At 25.9% G+C, this 20878-nt stretch overlaps 1 protein-coding gene and 1 pseudogene across 1 annotated transcript; both read right to left on the bottom strand.

Moving 5' to 3' along the window:
* Positions 1-2799: 2799 nt before the first annotated feature.
* On the bottom strand, positions 2800-6106 carry LOC128954313 (cytochrome P450 3A8-like; annotated as a pseudogene).
* Positions 6107-9128: 3022 nt separating this feature from the next.
* LOC128954312 (cytochrome P450 3A8-like) lies at positions 9129-13538 on the bottom strand. Its single transcript, XM_054299891.1, has 6 exons — positions 13441-13538; positions 12901-13050; positions 11208-11388; positions 10751-11110; positions 9833-10388; positions 9129-9475 (listed from the first exon to the last, which is right to left on the bottom strand). The coding sequence occupies exons 1-6, from the start codon at positions 13536-13538 to the stop codon at positions 9129-9131; spliced, it is 1692 nt and encodes a 563-aa protein (XP_054155866.1).
* Positions 13539-20878: the final 7340 nt, after the last annotated feature.

Raw genomic sequence — 20878 nt, 5'->3', positions numbered from 1 at the left:
TGTTAATTTATATTTTTATCTAATTATTTTACGAATCATTATTATTTGTTATCAAAATAAATATAATTATAATAAAAATATTATAATTTTAATCAATAAAATTTGATTTTATATTATTTAAATGTTTTTATTTCTATATRTTTGTTTTTTTATTAAGTAATATTATGTTTATAATATATTATCAACATTTATAGTATATTTTAATCAAACAATTATAAAATATAATTTACATAAAACATTTTTAGTTTTATTTAATGTCAAAAAATGATTTTTATTATTATTAAAATGTAAATTAATTGAAATAGTAATAATAATAATAATAATAATAATGAAAAACTATTAGTTTTTTATATAATTGAAAATTCTAGAAAACAATAAAATATGATAATTTATTAAACTTATAAACTTAAATAAAAAACATATTATAATTAAAAAAAAATATTTTATGTAAATGTTAACATTTACAACATTTAGTACATAATATTTTTATATAAATCATTTCAAAACAAAACAAACAATAATAAATATTTTATATTTAAATCAATATCTAATGTTATAAAATAGTTTTATTGTTGTTAAAAAAAATAATAAMAATTTTAAAAATTATACAAAAATTTTTACGATAATAAAATTACTATTAGCTAATAATGAAACTAAACTTGATTAATTTAGTAATTCAACTAATGTGTCTAGGTGGTTTTCTATATCAATCATGGCAGATTAGTTCAATATATTTCAGTTACGATACCAATACTAATGTCMGATTTGAATCCAATACAAAAATACCGGCATTGACTATATGTACAGATAAGSAATATATGATTCAATCGGATGTGCATGCTAAATTTTTAACTAATAATAATAATAATAATAATAATAATAATGATAATTTATCATCAATATTTGATTATGATAGATTTAATTCAATGTATACATTGTATCAGCAATTGCAATTTGTTATACCATTGTTTGCTGATGTTGGCAATGCTACCCATAATAATAATATTGATAATAATAATAATAATCATTGTATAATGTTTGCTCAAGGTAATAATAATAAGCAGCTAGATAAACGTTGCAATCGATTAGCACCCTATAGATTGGCTATTAGTAGATGGAGATTATGCTGGACAATTAGTTCACAATGGCTATCACAAATCGATGATGATTATGATAATGCTGATGATAAAATGTACCGGATCAAATTGGATACACTTAACTATGATAGTCTATACATAATATATTTTAGTAATAATAATAGATTATTTGGTAAATCGCTAACATTATACATACATACGCCCAGGGAGTTAGTCTACCAGAACTATCAGCCGGGTGCTAAACGATTGGATATAAAATCAAGTCAAATTTATTCAATAAACTATAAACTAACTAGACAATCCTATAGACAACTTAGCAATAATTATGGTCGTAATGGTGGTAGTAATGGTGGGGGTGGTAGTAGTGGCCATTGTACGACTAGGATGACCAACTTGCAATGTTACGATCAATGTTTTATAGATAAATGGATAACTAATCAAGCAAATTATCCAAGCTATTATCTATGGCAATCGTCAATTAATTATCTAAATTATAATAATCACAATCATCAAATTAGCCAGCTAAAATTTCAATTAGCTAACCATACTAATAATAATAGTAATACCCTGGATATTAGTCGCCAATGTACTAATCAATGTAATAATGTTAGGGAATGTATCAGAAATTATTATTCAATTAATTATAATTTTAAAAAAATGAATTCAATTAAAACTGGTTCAATGATCTATATTAATAAACCACTGGAACCGGAAACCCTATACGAGCTAACAGTCCGACTAACGTTTGAAGAGTATCTGTGTTTTATTGGTTCACTACTTGGTCTGTATTTTGGTTTATCATTGATTATGTGTACGAAATTATTGGGAAAATTTCTGATGAAATTTGCCAACAAATTCAATCGACCTATTTGTCCAATTAATTATTATTTTCAATTAAATACACAAATTACTAATAATAATAATAATAATAGGGAAAACAATAAATTGTTTACATTGACAAATAATATTCAAAATTTTAATGTTCAAAATTAAAGATAATGTAAGATATATCAATTGTTATACTAAATTGTTTAAATTAATTTAGTTATATTAATTTTTAGTTAAATATTTTATTTACTTATAATATAAACTAGTTTTTAAATACAATAATAATAATAACAACAAATTAAATAATAATGTTATTTACAAAATCTGTAAAAAAATAAAAATTTTGATTTATTTAAAAATCAATATTAATTACTAGTATAATAATAACATACTTTTCTAAATTTAATTTATACAATAAGTTATTTTTTAAATAACTTAAACAAAAAATTATTAAATCACAAAAATATTTTAATCCAAATTAAGCATTTGTTGGATAAAATTAATTAAATATATTTTTAAAAATAAACAAAATAAACAAACTTATGTTTAATAATTATATATTGATATAAACTAAACTTATTTAAAATAAAAACTGTKTATATAATTATTAAATAAAAATAATTATTATTTAAAGTACTGTAATTTGGAAATAATTKTTATTTTAGTAAAAAAAAAACTGTTTAAAAAAATTTGAATAAAATCTATTTTTGACTATATTATTCTGAACTTTTAAAAAAAATTCATATTATTTAATAACTATAAAAAAAACACTATAAAAATAATTTTAAAAAACTAGAAAAAATAACTAAATTATAATTTAGTTGTTTTATAKTTTTTTAAAATTATTTTTATAGTGTTTTTTTAAATTTAAATTTTAGTTTTTATATGTTTCTCTCAATTCGATGCCAATATCCAATGGTCTCAGATTAATCAAGATTTGCATAATTTTTTGTTTTGGCCTCAAATTGGTTTCGGGTGTCCGAAAAAAGTGATACTTCCTAACCAAATGTACGACCGCTGTCTTGGTTTCCATCAGTGAGAAGCGCATACCCACACAATTTCTCGGATCCCAAACCAAACGGCATATACGTATAGGGAACCAATTTATCACGATTTTGGGGCATAAATCGGTCGGGATTCCAACGATCCGGTTCGGGATAATAGTCGGGATTGTGATGCAATGCTTCGACATTAAAACCAATGAACTGTCCTTTAGGTATTTTTAAGCCCAAACTCTCTATTAAATATATATCAAAAAAAAATTAATTAAATAATTATTAATTATTAATTATTAATTGAATAATTATTAATTATTAATTATTAATTGAATAATTATTAATTATTAATTATTAATTGAATAATTATTAATTAYTAATTAATAATTAATAATTATTAATTATTAATTAAATAATTAGTAATTAAATAATTAGTAATTAAATAATTAGTAATTAAATAATTAGTAATTAAATAATTAGTAATTAAATAATTAGTAATTAAATAATTAGTAATTAAATAATTAGTAATTAAATAATTAGTAATTCGTTATTAAATAATTATTAATTAGTAATTAAGTAATTGAATAATTATTAATTAGTAATTAAATAATTAGTAATTAGTAATTAAATAATTAGTAATTTAATATAAATAATAGTAATTAAATAATTAGTAATTAAATAATTTGTAATTAAATAATTWGTAATTAAATAATTAGTAATTAAATAATTAGTAATTAAATAATTAGTAATTAAATAATTAGTAATTAAATAATTAGTAATTAAATAATTAGTAATTAAATAATTAGTAAYTAAATAATTAKTAATAAGTAATTAAATAATTATTTATTTTTAATTATTTTTTTATTTTTTTTATTGGTTACCAATATAATAATCTTGTTCAGCGAGTCTCTGTATATAAGCAACCGGATTGTATAGTCTCAATGTTTCGGCAACACATGCCTCCAGATATGGCATCCTATGTATGGTTTCGTAATCATATTGTTGTTGGCCATCATTAGTATCGGTATTATCATCRTTACGACCGTATTTGATGATTTCGTCAAACAATTTTTGCTGACAATCCTCATTCAATGCTAGCTTATAGAATAGTAGCGATAATAGGGAACTGGTAGTCTCGTAGCCGGCAACTAGAAATGTTATCGATGAGGCCATTATATCGGTATCGGTTATAGCTGTTTTGGTGTTGGTGCTGATGGTGCTAGTGTTACCACTAATTGTTTTTGTTGTTGTCTTTATAGTATTATCTGATTGTTTGCCATAGATTTCAATACCACTATTTTGATTTGTGTGTGTGTGTGTTGTGTGTCACTACTATGTGATACCCATGTTGTGTATTGTGTTTTGCATTCAAAATCAATTGCAAATAATCTTTATGTTTATTCGGATCTTTTTCCAATTTTCGTTTATCTATAATCGATTGAATCTAAATAATATGATAATAATAATAAAAATTATGAWTMTWTKAAWKTAWKTGTMTGTCTGTATGTGTCTATGTATGAGTGTTCATATATATATATGTGTGTGTGTATGTATGTTTGTATAAGTTTGTATGTGTGTGTTTGTATATATATATATATATATGTCTGTCTATGTGTATGTCTGTGTRTRTGTRTRTGTGTGTGTGTGTATGTGTTTCTGTCTATGTRTATGTGTTTAAAACACACATATAMATAGACAGAAACACACACACATACATAGGCATATATACACACACTTGTGTGTGATTATACAGTATATATAATATATAGATAAAACAAAATTTTAAAAAAAACAATTACTGACCGCTTGTTTAAAAAAATTTTCGACCGATGGTGCCAAAAATTTAAAACCAGTTAATCGAAACAATTTCGACGAAATCGATAGCATAACCATTAGGATAATCGATCGCAAACCAGTGGTAAAAACTTGTTTACAATTCTGTACAAATTCGCTGGGTTTTCGGTCATCATAGGTATTATCAATTTTCGTACCGAAAGCRCAGGCAGCTATAACATCCATTGTCAGATTGCCCATTGTTTTTTTCATTTCAATTGATTCCCGGTTTCGGGCTTTCGGTTCCAGATAATCGTCCAAACGTTGTACACAATCGATAATAATCGGATGCATTGAACGCATTTTATTTGACGAAAATGTTGGCGATATCTATACGTATGATATTTAAAATAAAATCAAATTTTTTTTTTGTTAAAAAATTAAAAATTAATTAAAATTTTAAATTTAATTTCACAATACAATCGATCGCATATCCTTCCATTCGGTAGATTTGACATAAAATAGCGATCTGTCCTGTAATTCATCGTAAAAATGGTGATCCTCTCGGTTGACAAACATATTGAAATCTTTGATAAATATTTGTTTAACTAACTGAGGATCCGATACTATAAGCACTGGTCGACTACCCAGATATGTACTTTAAAAAATTTTGTTGTTGTTRTTGTGGATATAATTTTTTTAATAATAAAAAATTAATTAAAAAAAATAATTAAGTAAACTATTAGTATAAAACTATAATACATAGTTTATGCCAACTAAAAAGTTTAAAAATTAAGTAATATATTWTATGTAATRATTATTGTAAGCAAGGTACTGTAWATAAATATAACCTAATATAARTATACTATACTAAAGTTACCTTGCTTAACGTAAAGTTAACTGTATTGAAGATATTATTAAAAATTTAAACTTTTACTTGACATTATCTTGTGTGTATATTATAACAATAATGATAACAATTAATAATAGTAATAATAATATTATAAAAATCAATTTACCCGTAAACTTTGCCATAGATATTATAATCATCCATTAATACCTCAGAAATTGGTTTAACAATATAATCGATAGCATTGCCTATTAATGGTACCGGTTTGGGTCCGGGTATGCCACGGGATGACCAATAATTAAAGTTTCGGGTAGTGTAACTGTTTATTTCAAAATAATATATACAGTATATATATTTATATATTGTAATTAAAATCATTTGAWATTTTTTTAAATACATATAATATATATATGTAATTATGATACATATATATATATATAGATAACGATAACGTATATATATATATAAATTATAATTATTTAGTATAATAATAGGATACTTACTAATATAAAAACATCAATAGGATAGCAATCGATAGTAATATGTAAATCATTTTTTTATTATTTTTTTTWATTTATTTATTAGTGTTATTTGATTCAAATGTACTCCTGATTCCCTATAKTATCAAAAAAAAAATATTATTATTATTAATATTATTAATATATTATTACTTACTTTTTGTTAAGTTGTATTTAGTGAATAAGTTATATAGAATTATTGATTCTAATAATTTTTGACAAAAATAATAATAAAATTTTAATAAAAATGTTATTTTTTAATCAATTAATTAAACATCTATACAGTATAATRKATTTAATTTTCTASTGATAGATATTTCTACTAATTGAAAATAAWTTTACTTATTATTTAATATTTAAATATATATACCGATAGATAATACTARTAAAATATTTTATTTATTAAATATTTTTTAAAACATRTATTATTAARGAATTTAATTAATGTTWTCTTAAATGACTTATTCATTATTAAATTATTTATTAAATAAAAYATTAAAGAATTTTTATATATATTTATTAATGTTTTTTTTTAATGACTTTCATTATTAAAGAATTTTATTAACATTTTCTAASGATTTATTGCTAAACASATTTTTATTTWAAAAATTCATAATATTTTTTTTGTTTTAAATATATTAATTTGTGACGGATCTCGATAAATRAATATAGTTTCTAAAAAAATTGWTTAAAATTCTAACTAAAAATTAAAGTGAAAAAATTTAAAAAATAGTGTATGAAAGATTGGCATAATAAAATTATTTATTTAAAAAATAGATAAATTACTGGCAATCAATTATTAAAAAAAATTGCCATTAAATYAAGYATTTTTCAATATATGAAAATATTTAATTATGGGGAATAATACGAGTTTTGTACAATCTGAAAAATAGTTTTTTTTTACTTTTTTGATTTGTTTAATTTAGCTTGGGTGATAAAAAATGCGAGTTTTTTACCGTATAAAAATTTTATTTTTTATATTTGTTTAGATTTCCATATGAGGAAAAACATTATTTTAGGGTAGTAAATAAAAATTATAATTTTACAAAATTAAAAATAAATTAAAAAACTATATAAAATTTTAAATTGTTTATAAATGTATATAGTGTTATAATATATAATTTACAATATAAAWAGTCAAACAATTTGMGTACCGTTTCAWATTTTTATTAARTWAATAATTTTATATYTATATTTTTTTAAACAAAWTTKTWRAAWAAAAAATTCWAATATATATTTAATWTTTTTAATTATAAAAAATTAGGTCARTTTTRAATAATATTAATATTATTGTTTTAATGGTATAATTTCATTTGAAAGTTTTACTTTTTATTTTATTTTTAATAATGTCAATGTATTTTAATTTTTTTTTCATATTTTCTACATTTAATTGAAAAAAYATTTAATTAACTAGAAACAAATTAYTAGACACGTTGCAAAATTTTTGTWWTTTTGTTAAAATGTAATTTATCATTGATATAAAATTTTTTAATTAATATATTGCTTAAATATGAATTTTATATTATAACAAATTTCAAAACAAACAAAAAATAATGCTATATTAAAATTAAGTAAATTTATTATTTTATATTATTTAATTTTTTAATTAATTTAATAATAACAATAATTTTAATAATTAAATACAAACTATATATMTTATWSTWTATATMTTTAATTGGTAATAATTTTTACTAATATTTTTATTAAACAACAATATAAAYAACAAAAAAAATCTTAWAATTTATTASATATACACWTAYATTACATTTTATTMRATACAATAAATAAAAATAAAATAATAATAAWWWAGTAATAGTAGTAGTAATAAATTTAATGTAAACATAAATGTYAATCAAMTATGTTTGACTGTTTATAAGCATTTTTKTATAATCAATAAATTAAWAWAAAAAAWTTAATTTAAATAAYATTTTTGTTWTGTAAAAAAAATATCTATAWTATAATATATATACTAATAAATACATACAATCAGACAAAATAAAACCGGCTATGACTGTATATATTGTATATAASCTAATATATATATATATATATATATATATATAAATTTACAAAATACTAATAATACAATTACATAATGTTTAGGACGACAAAACAAAATAAAATTAAAAATTTTGTTGTTTTAAAACATTTAAATACATTATAAAAACATTAATATATTTACTGTATTTAGTATAACAACAACAATAAAAAAAATCAATAAAAATTTATTATTTAGTATTTTATTATGTAAATAAAAATTATTATTTACATATACTATTTTTTTTTATTTTGTTTATGKATTAATATWTGATAATAATATTAATACTAATATAAMTAATTAATTTTTTTAACATARAAATAAATTAASTAAATAAAWACGGATTAACAAATAGTTTATATTTTAATTTTTATATTTTATATATTAATAGCAAAGTAAATGTAATATTAATAATAACAACAAATTAAATAATAATATTATTTACAAAATAAATTAGCATTAATAAWCTGTAAYACTATTGAWAYAAAAAATTTTGATTTATTATTTTTASAAAAAAATCAATAAAATAAAARTCTAAACAATKWAWAAATATTGATTACTATAGTWWAATAKTATAATATCATACTTTTATACATTTAATTTATACAATAATTTTTTTTTAAAAAATAACAAACAAAAAAATAATTAAAACAAATTAAACAAATATTTTAGTGCAAATTAATTAAATATATTTCTTTAAAAATAAACAAAATTATTTTAATTAATTATATTATATTAACTTTTTAAATTAAAATACTCAACATTTGTACTATTCATATTATAATATTAACTAAAAAAATTTAAAAATAAAATTTAAAATAAATTAATTATATTGATATTAACTAAAATTATTTAAATAATACTGTATTTATAATTAAAAGTACTGTAATTGAAGAAAAAATTGAAATAATTTTTTTTACAACAACAAAAAATGTAAAAAAAATAAAAAAATTTATTTTCCATTAACTAAAAAAWCTAAAAAAAATAAACTTTAAAAAAACTAAAAATTAATTTCAATTTGGATTTCGATTATCTCAATTCGATACCAATATCCAGTGGACTCAGATTAATCAACATTTGCATAATTTTTTGTTTTGGCCGCAAATTGGTTTCGGGTGTCCGAAAAAATCGATACTTTCTAATCAAATGGACGACCGCTSTCTTGGTTTCCATCAGTGAGAAGCGCATACCCACACAATTTCTGGGTCCCAAACCAAACGGCATATACGTATAGGGAACCAATCGATCACGATTTTCGGGCATAAATCGGTCGGGATTCCAACGATACGGTTCGGGATAATAGTCGGGATTGTGATGCATAGCTTCGACATTAAAACCAATGAACTGTCCTTTAGGTATTTTTAAGCCCAGACTCTCTAGTATTGATATATATATATATATAWATGAATAATTATTTTTYTAGAGACCTAAAAAATAAATTTAATTAATTAGGGACTGTTCACAATGTTACGTTCGCATTTTTTTTTAAAAAAAAAATCTAGACTTCCTCCATCCCCCATTTGTTAGCATGTAGTCATTATTTTTTTTTTAAATCATTACGTTTACAATTCCATAACCGCTAAGCCCACCCCCATCCCCACTCCCATCAAGTGCGAACGTAATATGTGAACAACCCCTTATATAAATATTTTTAGTTTTTATTTTTTAAAAATAATTTTTGTTTCATTCATTTAATTTATAGTTATATTTATAGTTTTTTTTTAAATATGTACCAATAGTATAATCCTGTTCAGCCAATCTCTGTATATAAGCAACCGGATTGTATAATCTCAATGTTTCGGCAACACATGCCTCCAGATATGGCATCCTATGTATGGTTTCGTAATCGTATTGTTGGTGTGGTTGTTGGCCATCATTATTATCATCGGTGTTAGCATTATCATCATCATTACGACCGTATTTTATGATTTCSTSAAACAATTTTTGCTGACAATCCTCATYCARTGCCAGCTTATAGAATAGTAGTGATARTATTGAACTGGTAGTCTCGTAGCCGGCAACTAGAAATGTTATCGATGAGGCCATAACATCGGTATCGGTTATCACGGTTTTRGTGTTACCACTAATTGTTTTTGTTGTCTTTATAGTATTATCYGATTGTTTGCCATAGATTTCWATACCAYTATTTKGATTTGAATCCAATTGTTGTTCATCACTACTATTGATACCCATTTCCTGATTGTGTTTTGCATTCAAAATCAATTGCAAATAATCTTTATGTTTATTCGGATCTTTTTCCAATTTTCGTTTATCTATAATCGATTGAATCTATWTAATATAATAATAATATTTTTTTTATAAATATTATAATAAAAATTATTTAGAATTGTTTCTTATTATGTATGTGTGTTTGTATGTRTGTGTTTGTATATATGTATGTGTGTRTGTATGTATGTATGTATGTRTGTGTGTGTGTGTGTTTGTATGTGTGTGTATGTATGTATGTATGTATGTATGTATGTRTGTGTGTGTGTGTGTGTGTTTGTATGTGTGTGTKTGTATATGTGTGTGTGTGCTTGTATGTGTGTTTGTATGTGTATTTGAATGTATGTATGTATGTATGTATGTATGTGTGWGTGTGTRTKTGTGTGTATTRTGTATATATATATATATATAAAAAACTAACTGACCGCTTGTTTAAAAAAAATTTCAACCGATGGTGCCATAAATTTAAAACCAGTTAATTTAAACAATTTCGATGAAATCGATAGCATAATCATATAGATAATCGATCGCAAACCAGTGGTAAAAACTTGTTTACAATTCTGTACAAATTCACTGGGCTTACGGTCATCGTAGGTATTGTCGATTTTCGTACCGAAAGCACAGGTAGCTATAACATCCATTGTCAGACAGCCCATTGTTTTTTTCATTTCAATAGTCTCCCGGTTCCGGGCTTTCGGTTCCAGATAATCGTCCAAACGTTGTACACAATCGATAATAATCGGATGCATTGAACGCATTTTATTTGACGAAAATGTTGGCGATATCTATATTTGATAATTAAATCGATAAAATTAATTTATTTTGTTTAAAAAATTAAAAATTTTAGAAAATTTATAGTTTTTTAATTTAATTTCACAATACAATCGATCGCATATTCTTCCAATCGGTTGATTTAGAGATATTAAATAGAGATCTGTCCTGTAATTCATCGTATGTTTTGTGATCGTTTCGGTTGACAAACGTATTGAAATCTTTGATAAATATTTGTTTAACTAACTGAGGATCCGATACCATAAGTATTGGTCGACTACCCAAATATGAGCTAAAAAATTTTGTTTGAATTATTTTTWATGGATATAATTAATTAATAATTAAGTAWTTAATAATTTTATTTTTTTWAAATAATTAGTAAAGTAWTAATATATATAACTATAATACAAGAGTTTATGATACTTAAGGGTTTAAATTATTAGTAGGGATTAKTACTGTAATGTTTATTAAAAATTTTCAATAACTTCCCACTAAATTTCCACTAAATTTCCACTAAGTTTCCACTAAAATTTCACTAAATTTTGTCTAAAATTTCCACTAAATTTCCACTAAATTTCCACTAAATTTCCACTAAATTTCCACTAAATTTCCACTAAATTTCCACTAAATTCACACTAAATTCCACTAAAATTCACACTAAATTTCCACTAAAATTTCACTAAATTTTTCTAAAATTTCACACTAAATTTCACTAAATTCTAAAAATTTCCACTAAATTTCCACTAAATTTCCACTAAATTTCCACTAAATTTCCACTAAAATTTCACTAAATTTCCACTAAAATTTCACTAAATTTTGTCTAAAATTTCCACTAAATTCACACTAAATACTCAATAAATTAACTAATAAAAATTCAACTTCACAATTTCTCAATACTCAAAATGTTTTCTAAAATTAATATTTAGTTTTACAAAAATTTAAAAAAAAATTGCATAAATAAATATATATAACTCTTTAATTACAATTAATTAAAACTAAAATTKTTTAATTTTTTTAAAAAAATWTTAATTAAAAWATTTATGATATAGTAATGTATTTATTATATTAATTATAAAATTGTCAAAAATAATWAATATTTAACTAAATAATTTATTTAAAAATATCTCTTTRTAGAGCTAAAAAATAAAATAAAATATTTTAATTATTTTTTTTGGAAAATTGGTGGAAACTTATTAGGGAACTTTTTTCCCTYAAKGAGATGCCCGAACTCTAAATATGAAATATTTATTTAATATCATATTTAGTATTTTTTGAAGCAAAGTTTTTTKTTAATTTGTAAATAAATAATTATTTATTATGTTTTAAAATATAAAAACAATTAAGTTTTTAGTGTTTTGTTAGATATATTACGATATTATTTAGTGTAKAAAACGTTAAATTGATTGATTTAATTAAGTATTTATATCTTTATAACTAATTTAATATTTATTTTTCTTTTGTTTAATATAAAATTTTATATAGATRAAAAAAATASGGGCCTCCTAACTTTTTGGCTCTAGGCCAGAGRGGGGGGGGGTAAAACTAAAAATTTAGATTTCAGGGGGGCGGTAAAATGGTCTTATCCTATCCCAACCCCTTTATCGCAACCTTGGTATATAACTATCTTAATATATATATATATAAGTAAACTAAAGTTATCTTGCTTAGCGTAAAGTTGACTTAAAAKTTAAACTTTTAATTTGACATTATCTGTATATTTTAACATTTTYAAGTTATTTATGATAAAATAATGATAGTATTAATAATAATAATAAAWTAATWAATAAATAGAAAATTAATTTACCCGTAAACTTTGCCATAGATATTAAAGTTATCCATAAATACATCAGAAAGTGGTTTAATCATAAAATCAATAGCATTGCCTATTAATGGAAAMGGTTTGGGTCCGGGTATGCYACGGGATGACCAGTAATTAAAGTTACGGATAGAGTAACTGTTTATTTAAAAATATATAGATATATATTTGTAATTAAAATTACTTGAAATTTTTTTTTAAATACATATAATCTATTTCTATTAATGTAATACATTTTTTTAGTATATACTGTATATATGTATATAAATTATATATACATGTATATATAAATTATATATATATATATACAGTATATTACTGTATAATTATTTAKTTTTATAATTGTGTACTTACTAATATAATAATATCAATAGGATACCAATCGATAGTAATAATATTAGATTAGAATTAAGTTAATTTTTGATACCCCACATGAGTTACTTAGTTAGTTCTCCTAGCCGTAGCCTATACTGTGCACAACGCCTAAACAACGACACAGGCCAGCATGTTATATAGTATATATGTTACCGGGGGTAGGGTCTTTGTTTTAAAAGGACACCCCTGGACGTTCCGAAATAGCCATCTGATGAGTCAAACAGTCTATTTTCATGGATAACGATACTCATTTACATTTAGTTTTTTCTCGTTTAAGATCTATAAAAAAAATAATTATATATATAAAAGGAGATTTTTCTATTCTAAAATTAATGATAATAAAATTTTCGAAAATATACTAAGATTACAAATAAAAAGCATGCTGTAGTTGGAGTAATATATATTCAATAATATATGTAATCACTTGAAAAACATGTGAAAATCCTAATTGGTAATTATGAAAATTATATGTGTTAAAATTGAAAACATAGTTGTTGTTGTTGTTGTTGTTGCAATCTATATATATATATATATATATTCTATTGTTCTAATTAAAATACAAAGAATTTTTTAATTAAAATTAATTATTAAAAAAAACATCTGTGACTATGAACACTATGAATTATTTGTGAAAAATTTTGAAACAAATGGTGATCAACAACAACGACGGTGACGGTGAAGACGATGAAGAAGAAGAAGAAGAAGACAACGGAAGAAGTGGTAATCAAAATATATTTATTTAATAATAATAATAATAATAATTTTCATTTGATTGATAGGGAGAGGGAGTCAAAGACTGAGAGAGATAGCACATGTCAATGTCTGCCCTTTTTATAGAGCGCTGAAGTGCTCTCTGAGCTGTTGTGAATAGTGGCGCCTTTACTGGGCGTCACCCGCACCTCCTGAGGGTTGGCCATCTCTTGATGGGCTTCTTTGTCGATCTTCAAGTCCACCATTGTTTGGATCAGCTGATTGAAAGGAATGGACGGGTTGTCGGCTGCCGATTGATTGACCACTTGAATGTTGTGTTCATTTTGATTCTCTCTTTGGCCACCAATAGCGATGGGCTATCATTTTGGTCATCTTTTCAGCACCAACATGACTGAGGTTGTCATGAAATGACTTCAAGATTTCAGACACAAGACTTGGCGGCACAACGGTTCTGTCCAAACCACGATAGTGAACAGTGGTGAGTCCATTGATGAGATGTGTCTTGCGAAGTCCGTACTCTTGAATTTCATTTTGTCTGTTCAGGAACTCATCGGTGTTGATGTGACAGACCATTGGGCTTCGACTGAGCGCGTCGGCGACGTGATTCGTTGAACCTGGTCTGTGCTTGACTGTGAAATCAAAAGTGCTCAACCGGATCGACCATCTAAACAATCGACTGTTGGGATTTTGAAGAGTGAACAGCCATTTCAGACAGGAACAGTCTGTGATCACTTGAAATTTGGTGCCGTCGAGGTATAACCGAAAGTGCTCAATGGCCTTCACCACTGCAAAGCACTCTCTTTCGCTGGCCGCATACCTTTGTTCGGTTTCATTGAGTTTTGCGGACCAGTAGGCCACTGGCTTTTCTTGACCGTCATGAGACAACTGTGAGAGGACGGCTCCTAAGCCTATGAGGCTAGCGTCGGTGGTGAGTGTAATTGGCAAAGTGGGATCAAACACAGGTGCTGAAGTGAGTTTTTTTCTCAATTGATTGAATGCAATTTCTTCGGGTCCATTGATGTCCCACTGAAACTTTTCTTTTCCTTTTGTTTTGTCAGTCAATGGTTTGGCAATAGTGCTGAAGTCTGGAATGAAGCTTCGGTAAAAGTTGGCCAAACCAAGGAAGGATCGCGTTTGACGGAGTGAGTTTGGTCGGGGAAAGTCTTGAATGGCCCGGATCTTGTCATCGGATGGTCTGACCTTTCCAGCAGAGAGTCGGTGTCCCAGAAAGGCGACTTCATCGGTGGCAAACACGCACTTCTCTTTTCTCAATTTGATGCCCTCTGCGGCCAATCGGTTGAAAAGCCTGGACAACAACTGCAGATGTTCTTGAAGAGTCGTGGTGTGCACAATGAGATCGTCGAGGAACTGTTCAACTCCTTGACCTAGAAATTCATCCAACACGCCTCGGATGACGCGTTGAAAGACTGATGTCGCGTTTTTCAAACCCATTGGGAGTGTCAGGTGTTCAAACTGACCAAATGGCGTCACGAATGCCGTGAGTTCAATGCTCTGTGGGTGAAGCGGTACATGCCAGTACCCCCACGCAACATCCAGAGTGGAGAAAACTTTTGAACCAACCATTTTGTCAATGAGATCCCGAATCAGTGGCAAAGGATGCCTTTCAGGAATGGTGATGGCGTTCAGTTTTCGGAAGTCGATGACGGGACGATAGCCGCCATCTTTTTTTCGGGACAAGAAAAGCTGCTGAAGCATAAGGGGACCTGCTTTTGCGGATGAGTCCTACATTCAACAAGTTGTCCACATGTTTCTTAAGCTCGGCTTCGCGAGGTGGCGATAGCCGGAACGGGCGCACATGAAATGGTTGTGCATTTGGAATCAAACGGATCTCATGTTCAAACCCTTTGATTCGGCCAACATCTGTGGTGTCTTGAGCGAAGACATCTGTGCGGTTGACAAGTGTTTCCAGGGCTGGCGATTCATTCAAAGGTTGCAAAGCAAAGCTTTTGTGCTGAACCATTGATCCGAAATCCACTTGAAGTCTTGCGCTTTTTGCCAAATCCAGACCAATCAGCATCTCATGCTCCAGGTTTTCCAGGATTTGGATTTTGAATTGAAGTCTTTTTCCTTCAAGTGTCACTGGAGCCGTAACGGCGCCAAGTGTTCTCCCAATGCCGTCCACATGCCGTATGGCTATCGACTGCCTCTCATCCCACTGCAGCCCCAACCTATCAGCTGCCGATTTTGATATCGCGCTAATCGTTGAGCCTGAGTCAAGGAAGGCGAGCAGATGATGACCGTCGACTTGCGTTGGGAACCAAATGAAATCCAAGGGATTTTCTTCATCATTGATGTGGTGGAGCCCTACTGTTTTGGCCGTTGACACCGGGACATCAGTTTGTGAAGTCTTTTGGTTCTCCAATTTTGTTGGAAGTGTTTGCGCCACATCTGAAGAAGAGAGTGAGCGCATGCAATGGATGCCTGACATTTGGCCGGAACTGGAAGAGCTTGAAGTCGATGCTTGGGTGGTCTTGAGATTTGAGACGGCAGCCCAGTCGGGACAGTCTTGCTTCCAGTGCATTTCTTTTTGCCAAAGAGTTTGCATACCGGACACGGAGCAGGTGGTGCTTTGGATTTGTCAAAGCGAGGCTTTTTGTCAATTTTTGCCGGTCCTTTTTGACCTTTGTCTGTCGGTTCAATTGTCTGGACCGTTGCGGTCGGCGGTTTGAACCGATTGCTTCGAGTCATTTCTTTTGATGATCTCAAGCTTTCTTCGATCACCATTGCAATGGCCAACCATTCCGCGGGTGAACCCGGTCTCTGGGCGGCGATTTGCGTACGGGTGAGCGTGTTGGCCACTCCTTTGTTGAGAATAGCCACTTGGTTTTCATCGGACAGTTTGGCCAAATTGAGCAGTCGACGCTTGTCATTGTAGTAGGCCTCGACTGTCTCATTTGGTCTCAATTCTCTGTCCATGGCTTCTGAAAGCGGGTTTTTKATGAGACGACCAAAACGTCCCAACATTTTTTCTTTCACTTCATTCCATGTGATCTCATCGGCAAATGGTGCGATTTCCATGACCATGAACTGCATKGCTTCTCCAGTGACATGTTTGGCCAGTGCAGTGATTCTGTCGCTGTCTGTGTAGCCACGTGTGATCAATGAGAAGATGCCGAGCCATGTGTCCGCCTTCACCAAMGGATCACTTCCGGAGAACACATCAGTGAACCTTCCAGTGGAAACTCCGCGTCTTTTGATTGGTTGAATGTCTTCATCGCTGTCATTGTCGATCACGAGATGTTCAACAMTGTTGGCCAGATTTCGTTGTGAAGCAGATCTGGTGTTGACAGCCATTTGGTACCCACCAGACTGTGCTCCACGTGAACCGGAAGCGGAAGTGCGAGCCCTTTGAGACGCCATTTCTTGAGCACTGAGTTCAACCTCCTGTTCAGTTTCGGAGTGTTGATCTGTGGGCTCTTGATTGGTGTTTTTTGCGGGGGCTTTCTTGTTGCGACCAGTCTTTTTTCCAGCCATTGTTGAAGATGTGATTCAGTTGAAAATGTGTTTTTTTTGTTGAGTTGAATTGAAAATCAGTCGTGATTTTGTTCAATCCTGCAGCGACTGCGCCAGTGAAACAAATGGTGATCAACAACAACGACGGTGACGGTGAAGACGATGAAGAAGAAGAAGAAGACAACGGAAGAAGTGGTAATCAAAATATATTTATTTAATAATAATAATAATAATAATTTTCATTTGATTGATAGGGAGAGGGAGTCAAAGACTGAGAGAGATAGCACATGTCAATGTCTGCCCTTTTTATAGAGCGCTGAAGTGCTCTCTGAGCTGTTGTGAACAGTGGCGCCTTTACTGGGCGTCAATTTCATCATTGAATTTAGTTCAGAAAAATAGTAGAAGATATAAACTTCAAAAAAAATTTTAAAAAAATATTCCTACCACTAAATACGAAAGTCATTTTTGATTATATTTTCACTACAAATCAAAATGACAATATTCACATATATGATTTTTTTTTTGGTACTGTTTATTATTATATTCAGTTTTGAAAACGAGTATGGAAATGCTTTCTAGCATTTTCAACTAGTTTTTATTTTTTATTTTTTTTTATAAAAATCACTTATTCATTAATAAATTATTAATTAAATAAAATTTTATTAAATTGTATAAATTTATTTGTTATTTATATGTTATTTATGACTTTCATTTTCTTTTAATAATTTTTATTATGTTTTTTTAAATTAAATTATTGTTAAATATTTTTTATATAAAATTTATTAAGAGAAATTTTTATTTTTTTTTATTATAATTAATTGTTATAGGTAGATAGTGCATAATGTATATACATAGAAAATATAAGGCTATTGCAAACTCTAAAGGTTACTAAAATATTATAAAGTATTATAAAATTATATATAGCTATGCTATTTGCTAATGTTTTTTTACAATTTACAATTTACAAATTAACTTACAAACGCAAACTAAATTTTTTTTTAAAAAAATATATATATATATATTAAAAAAAAACTATTGTATATATATATATATATATATATATATTAACTAATAAATAACTATTAACTAATATTTTAAAAATATATACTAGACATGAGTAAAAAATATTTTTTAAAAACTATTAAAAATTATTTCTAGTATAAAAGTCTGTTTTGAATATTATTAATATTTTTGTTGTAATAAGATATATATATATTTTTTAACTTTGAATATTTATTGTTTTATTTTTAATAATGTCAATGATAATTGAAAAAAAAACATTTTCATATTTTCTACATTTAAAAAATAAATATTTATTAACTAGAAAAAATTATTAGACACGTTGCAAAATTGTTATATTGTTAAAATCTAATTTAACATTATAATATTATATTAATATAAACTTCAATACTAAATTATATTTTAATAATAATTTTACTATTATTATTAATTAATCTAATATTAATAATAAACTTTATGTAATTATTTTTAATAATTTTTATAAAAATCTGTAAAATATACTGAAGATTTTAATTGCTAATAATTTTTACTAATATTTTATTAAACAACAATATAAAAAATATTTAAAATCATATAGTTTATTACACATACATTTACATTACGCTTAGTTATAATAATAATAATAATTATTATAATAATAATAATAATAATAATAATAATAATAATAATAATAATAATAATAATAATAATAATAATAATAGTAGTAGTAGTAGTAGTAGTAGTAGTAGTAGTAATAATAATAATAATAATAAATTTAATGTAAACATAAATGTCAATATAAATTTTTGTATAATCAAAAAATATAAATAATATTGTTTTTTTTAATAATAATAATTATCAACAACAAAAAAACAATATCTATAATAAATATACAATATATATATAATATAGTAATAAAATATATATTTGTAAATTTACAAAATACTAATAATACAATTATACATAATATTTAGGACGACTAAACAAAATATAATTAAAATTTTTGTTGTTTTAATGAATCTAAATACATTACAAAACTTAATATATTTATTTAGTATAAAAAATAAAAATCAATAAAAACTATTACTTTATTATGTAAATAAAAATTATTATTTACATATAATTTGTTATTTATTTATGTATTAATACTAATAATAAAATAATTTATTTATTTATTTTTAAGCATAAAAATAAATTAACTAAATAAATAAACAGATTAATAAAATTGTTTATATAATATATGTAATATTAATAAATAAAAAATAATTATAATAAATACATTTATTAKTATAGTTGTCAACTATTTTAATTTATCTAGTATTATCAAATTATTAACTGTACAAGATTAATTATTATTAGTTTAATTAATATTTTAACTAAAATTACTTATAGTTTTTTGTTAAAAAATTTAGTAACATAAACAAACTATGAATATAAACTTGATCAATTTGCTAACAAAACTATTGTGTCTGGGTGGTTTCCTATATCAATCGTATAAAATTAGTGCCATATATCTATCCTATGATACWACAACCAATGTCAAATTTGAATCAAGTCAACAAATACAATTGCCAGCCATAACAATATGTATGAGTAAATCAAGCATGATCAATCGTMWRGATTCAATTGTTCAGGATAGATTTTTATTATTAAGTAACAATACTAGTTATAAATATTCAAACGGTTTGGATATGAGAAAATTTAATCGACTAACCTATTGGGAACAATTAAAATTGTTTGTCCCTGTTGAAAATCTAACCTATTGTCTAGTAAAAAATGGTACCGGCTATTATAGGGAATGTCAACATACAGTTCCCTATCGCCTGTCGATTGATCAAGGTCAATTTTGTTGGACAATATTTGCTCAATGGTTAAATGAACCAGATAGTCGATATCAGATAATTCAAAATGGCGGCGGCTATCAACGATTATCAAATTACCTTGTTCAGCTAAACATAGCTAATAAATCTATGTTAACCACACGTCAATCGTTAAAACTATGGATACACTCGGGCCGGGAAATAATCTACGAAAGCTATTCAAAGGGTGCGTTTCAATTGAATATGAAAACAAGCGATACGTTATACTTACGCTATAAGAAAACAATAATTGTATACAAAACCAATCARCGATGTTCATCGATGATTACCCAGAAACAATGTCAAATTAATTGTCGGTTAGACAAACTAGCCAACCAGTATGGCTACTATCCGGCAACTATACTATGGCACCCGGATCTAGAARATCTACACTATGGTAATCTACSAGTTAACTATACGCGCAATATTAGAAATATTACCKTAGCTTGCGATCGGAAATGTTTGGCCAGCCATTGGATGGTCGACTTGCAATGTTATATTAATAGATTTGTATTTTAATGAAAATACAAATTAGTGATATACCATAA

The sequence above is a fragment of the Oppia nitens genome, unplaced genomic scaffold (assembly GCF_028296485.1).
Source record: "Oppia nitens isolate AA-2021 unplaced genomic scaffold, nextdenovo-longstitch-racon4-pilon3 scaffold26_pilon_pilon_pilon, whole genome shotgun sequence".
Taxonomy (NCBI): Eukaryota; Metazoa; Arthropoda; class Arachnida; order Sarcoptiformes; family Oppiidae; genus Oppia; species Oppia nitens.
The sequence above is the reverse complement of the archived record's forward strand: the minus strand, read 5'-3'. Positions and strand labels throughout refer to the sequence as shown.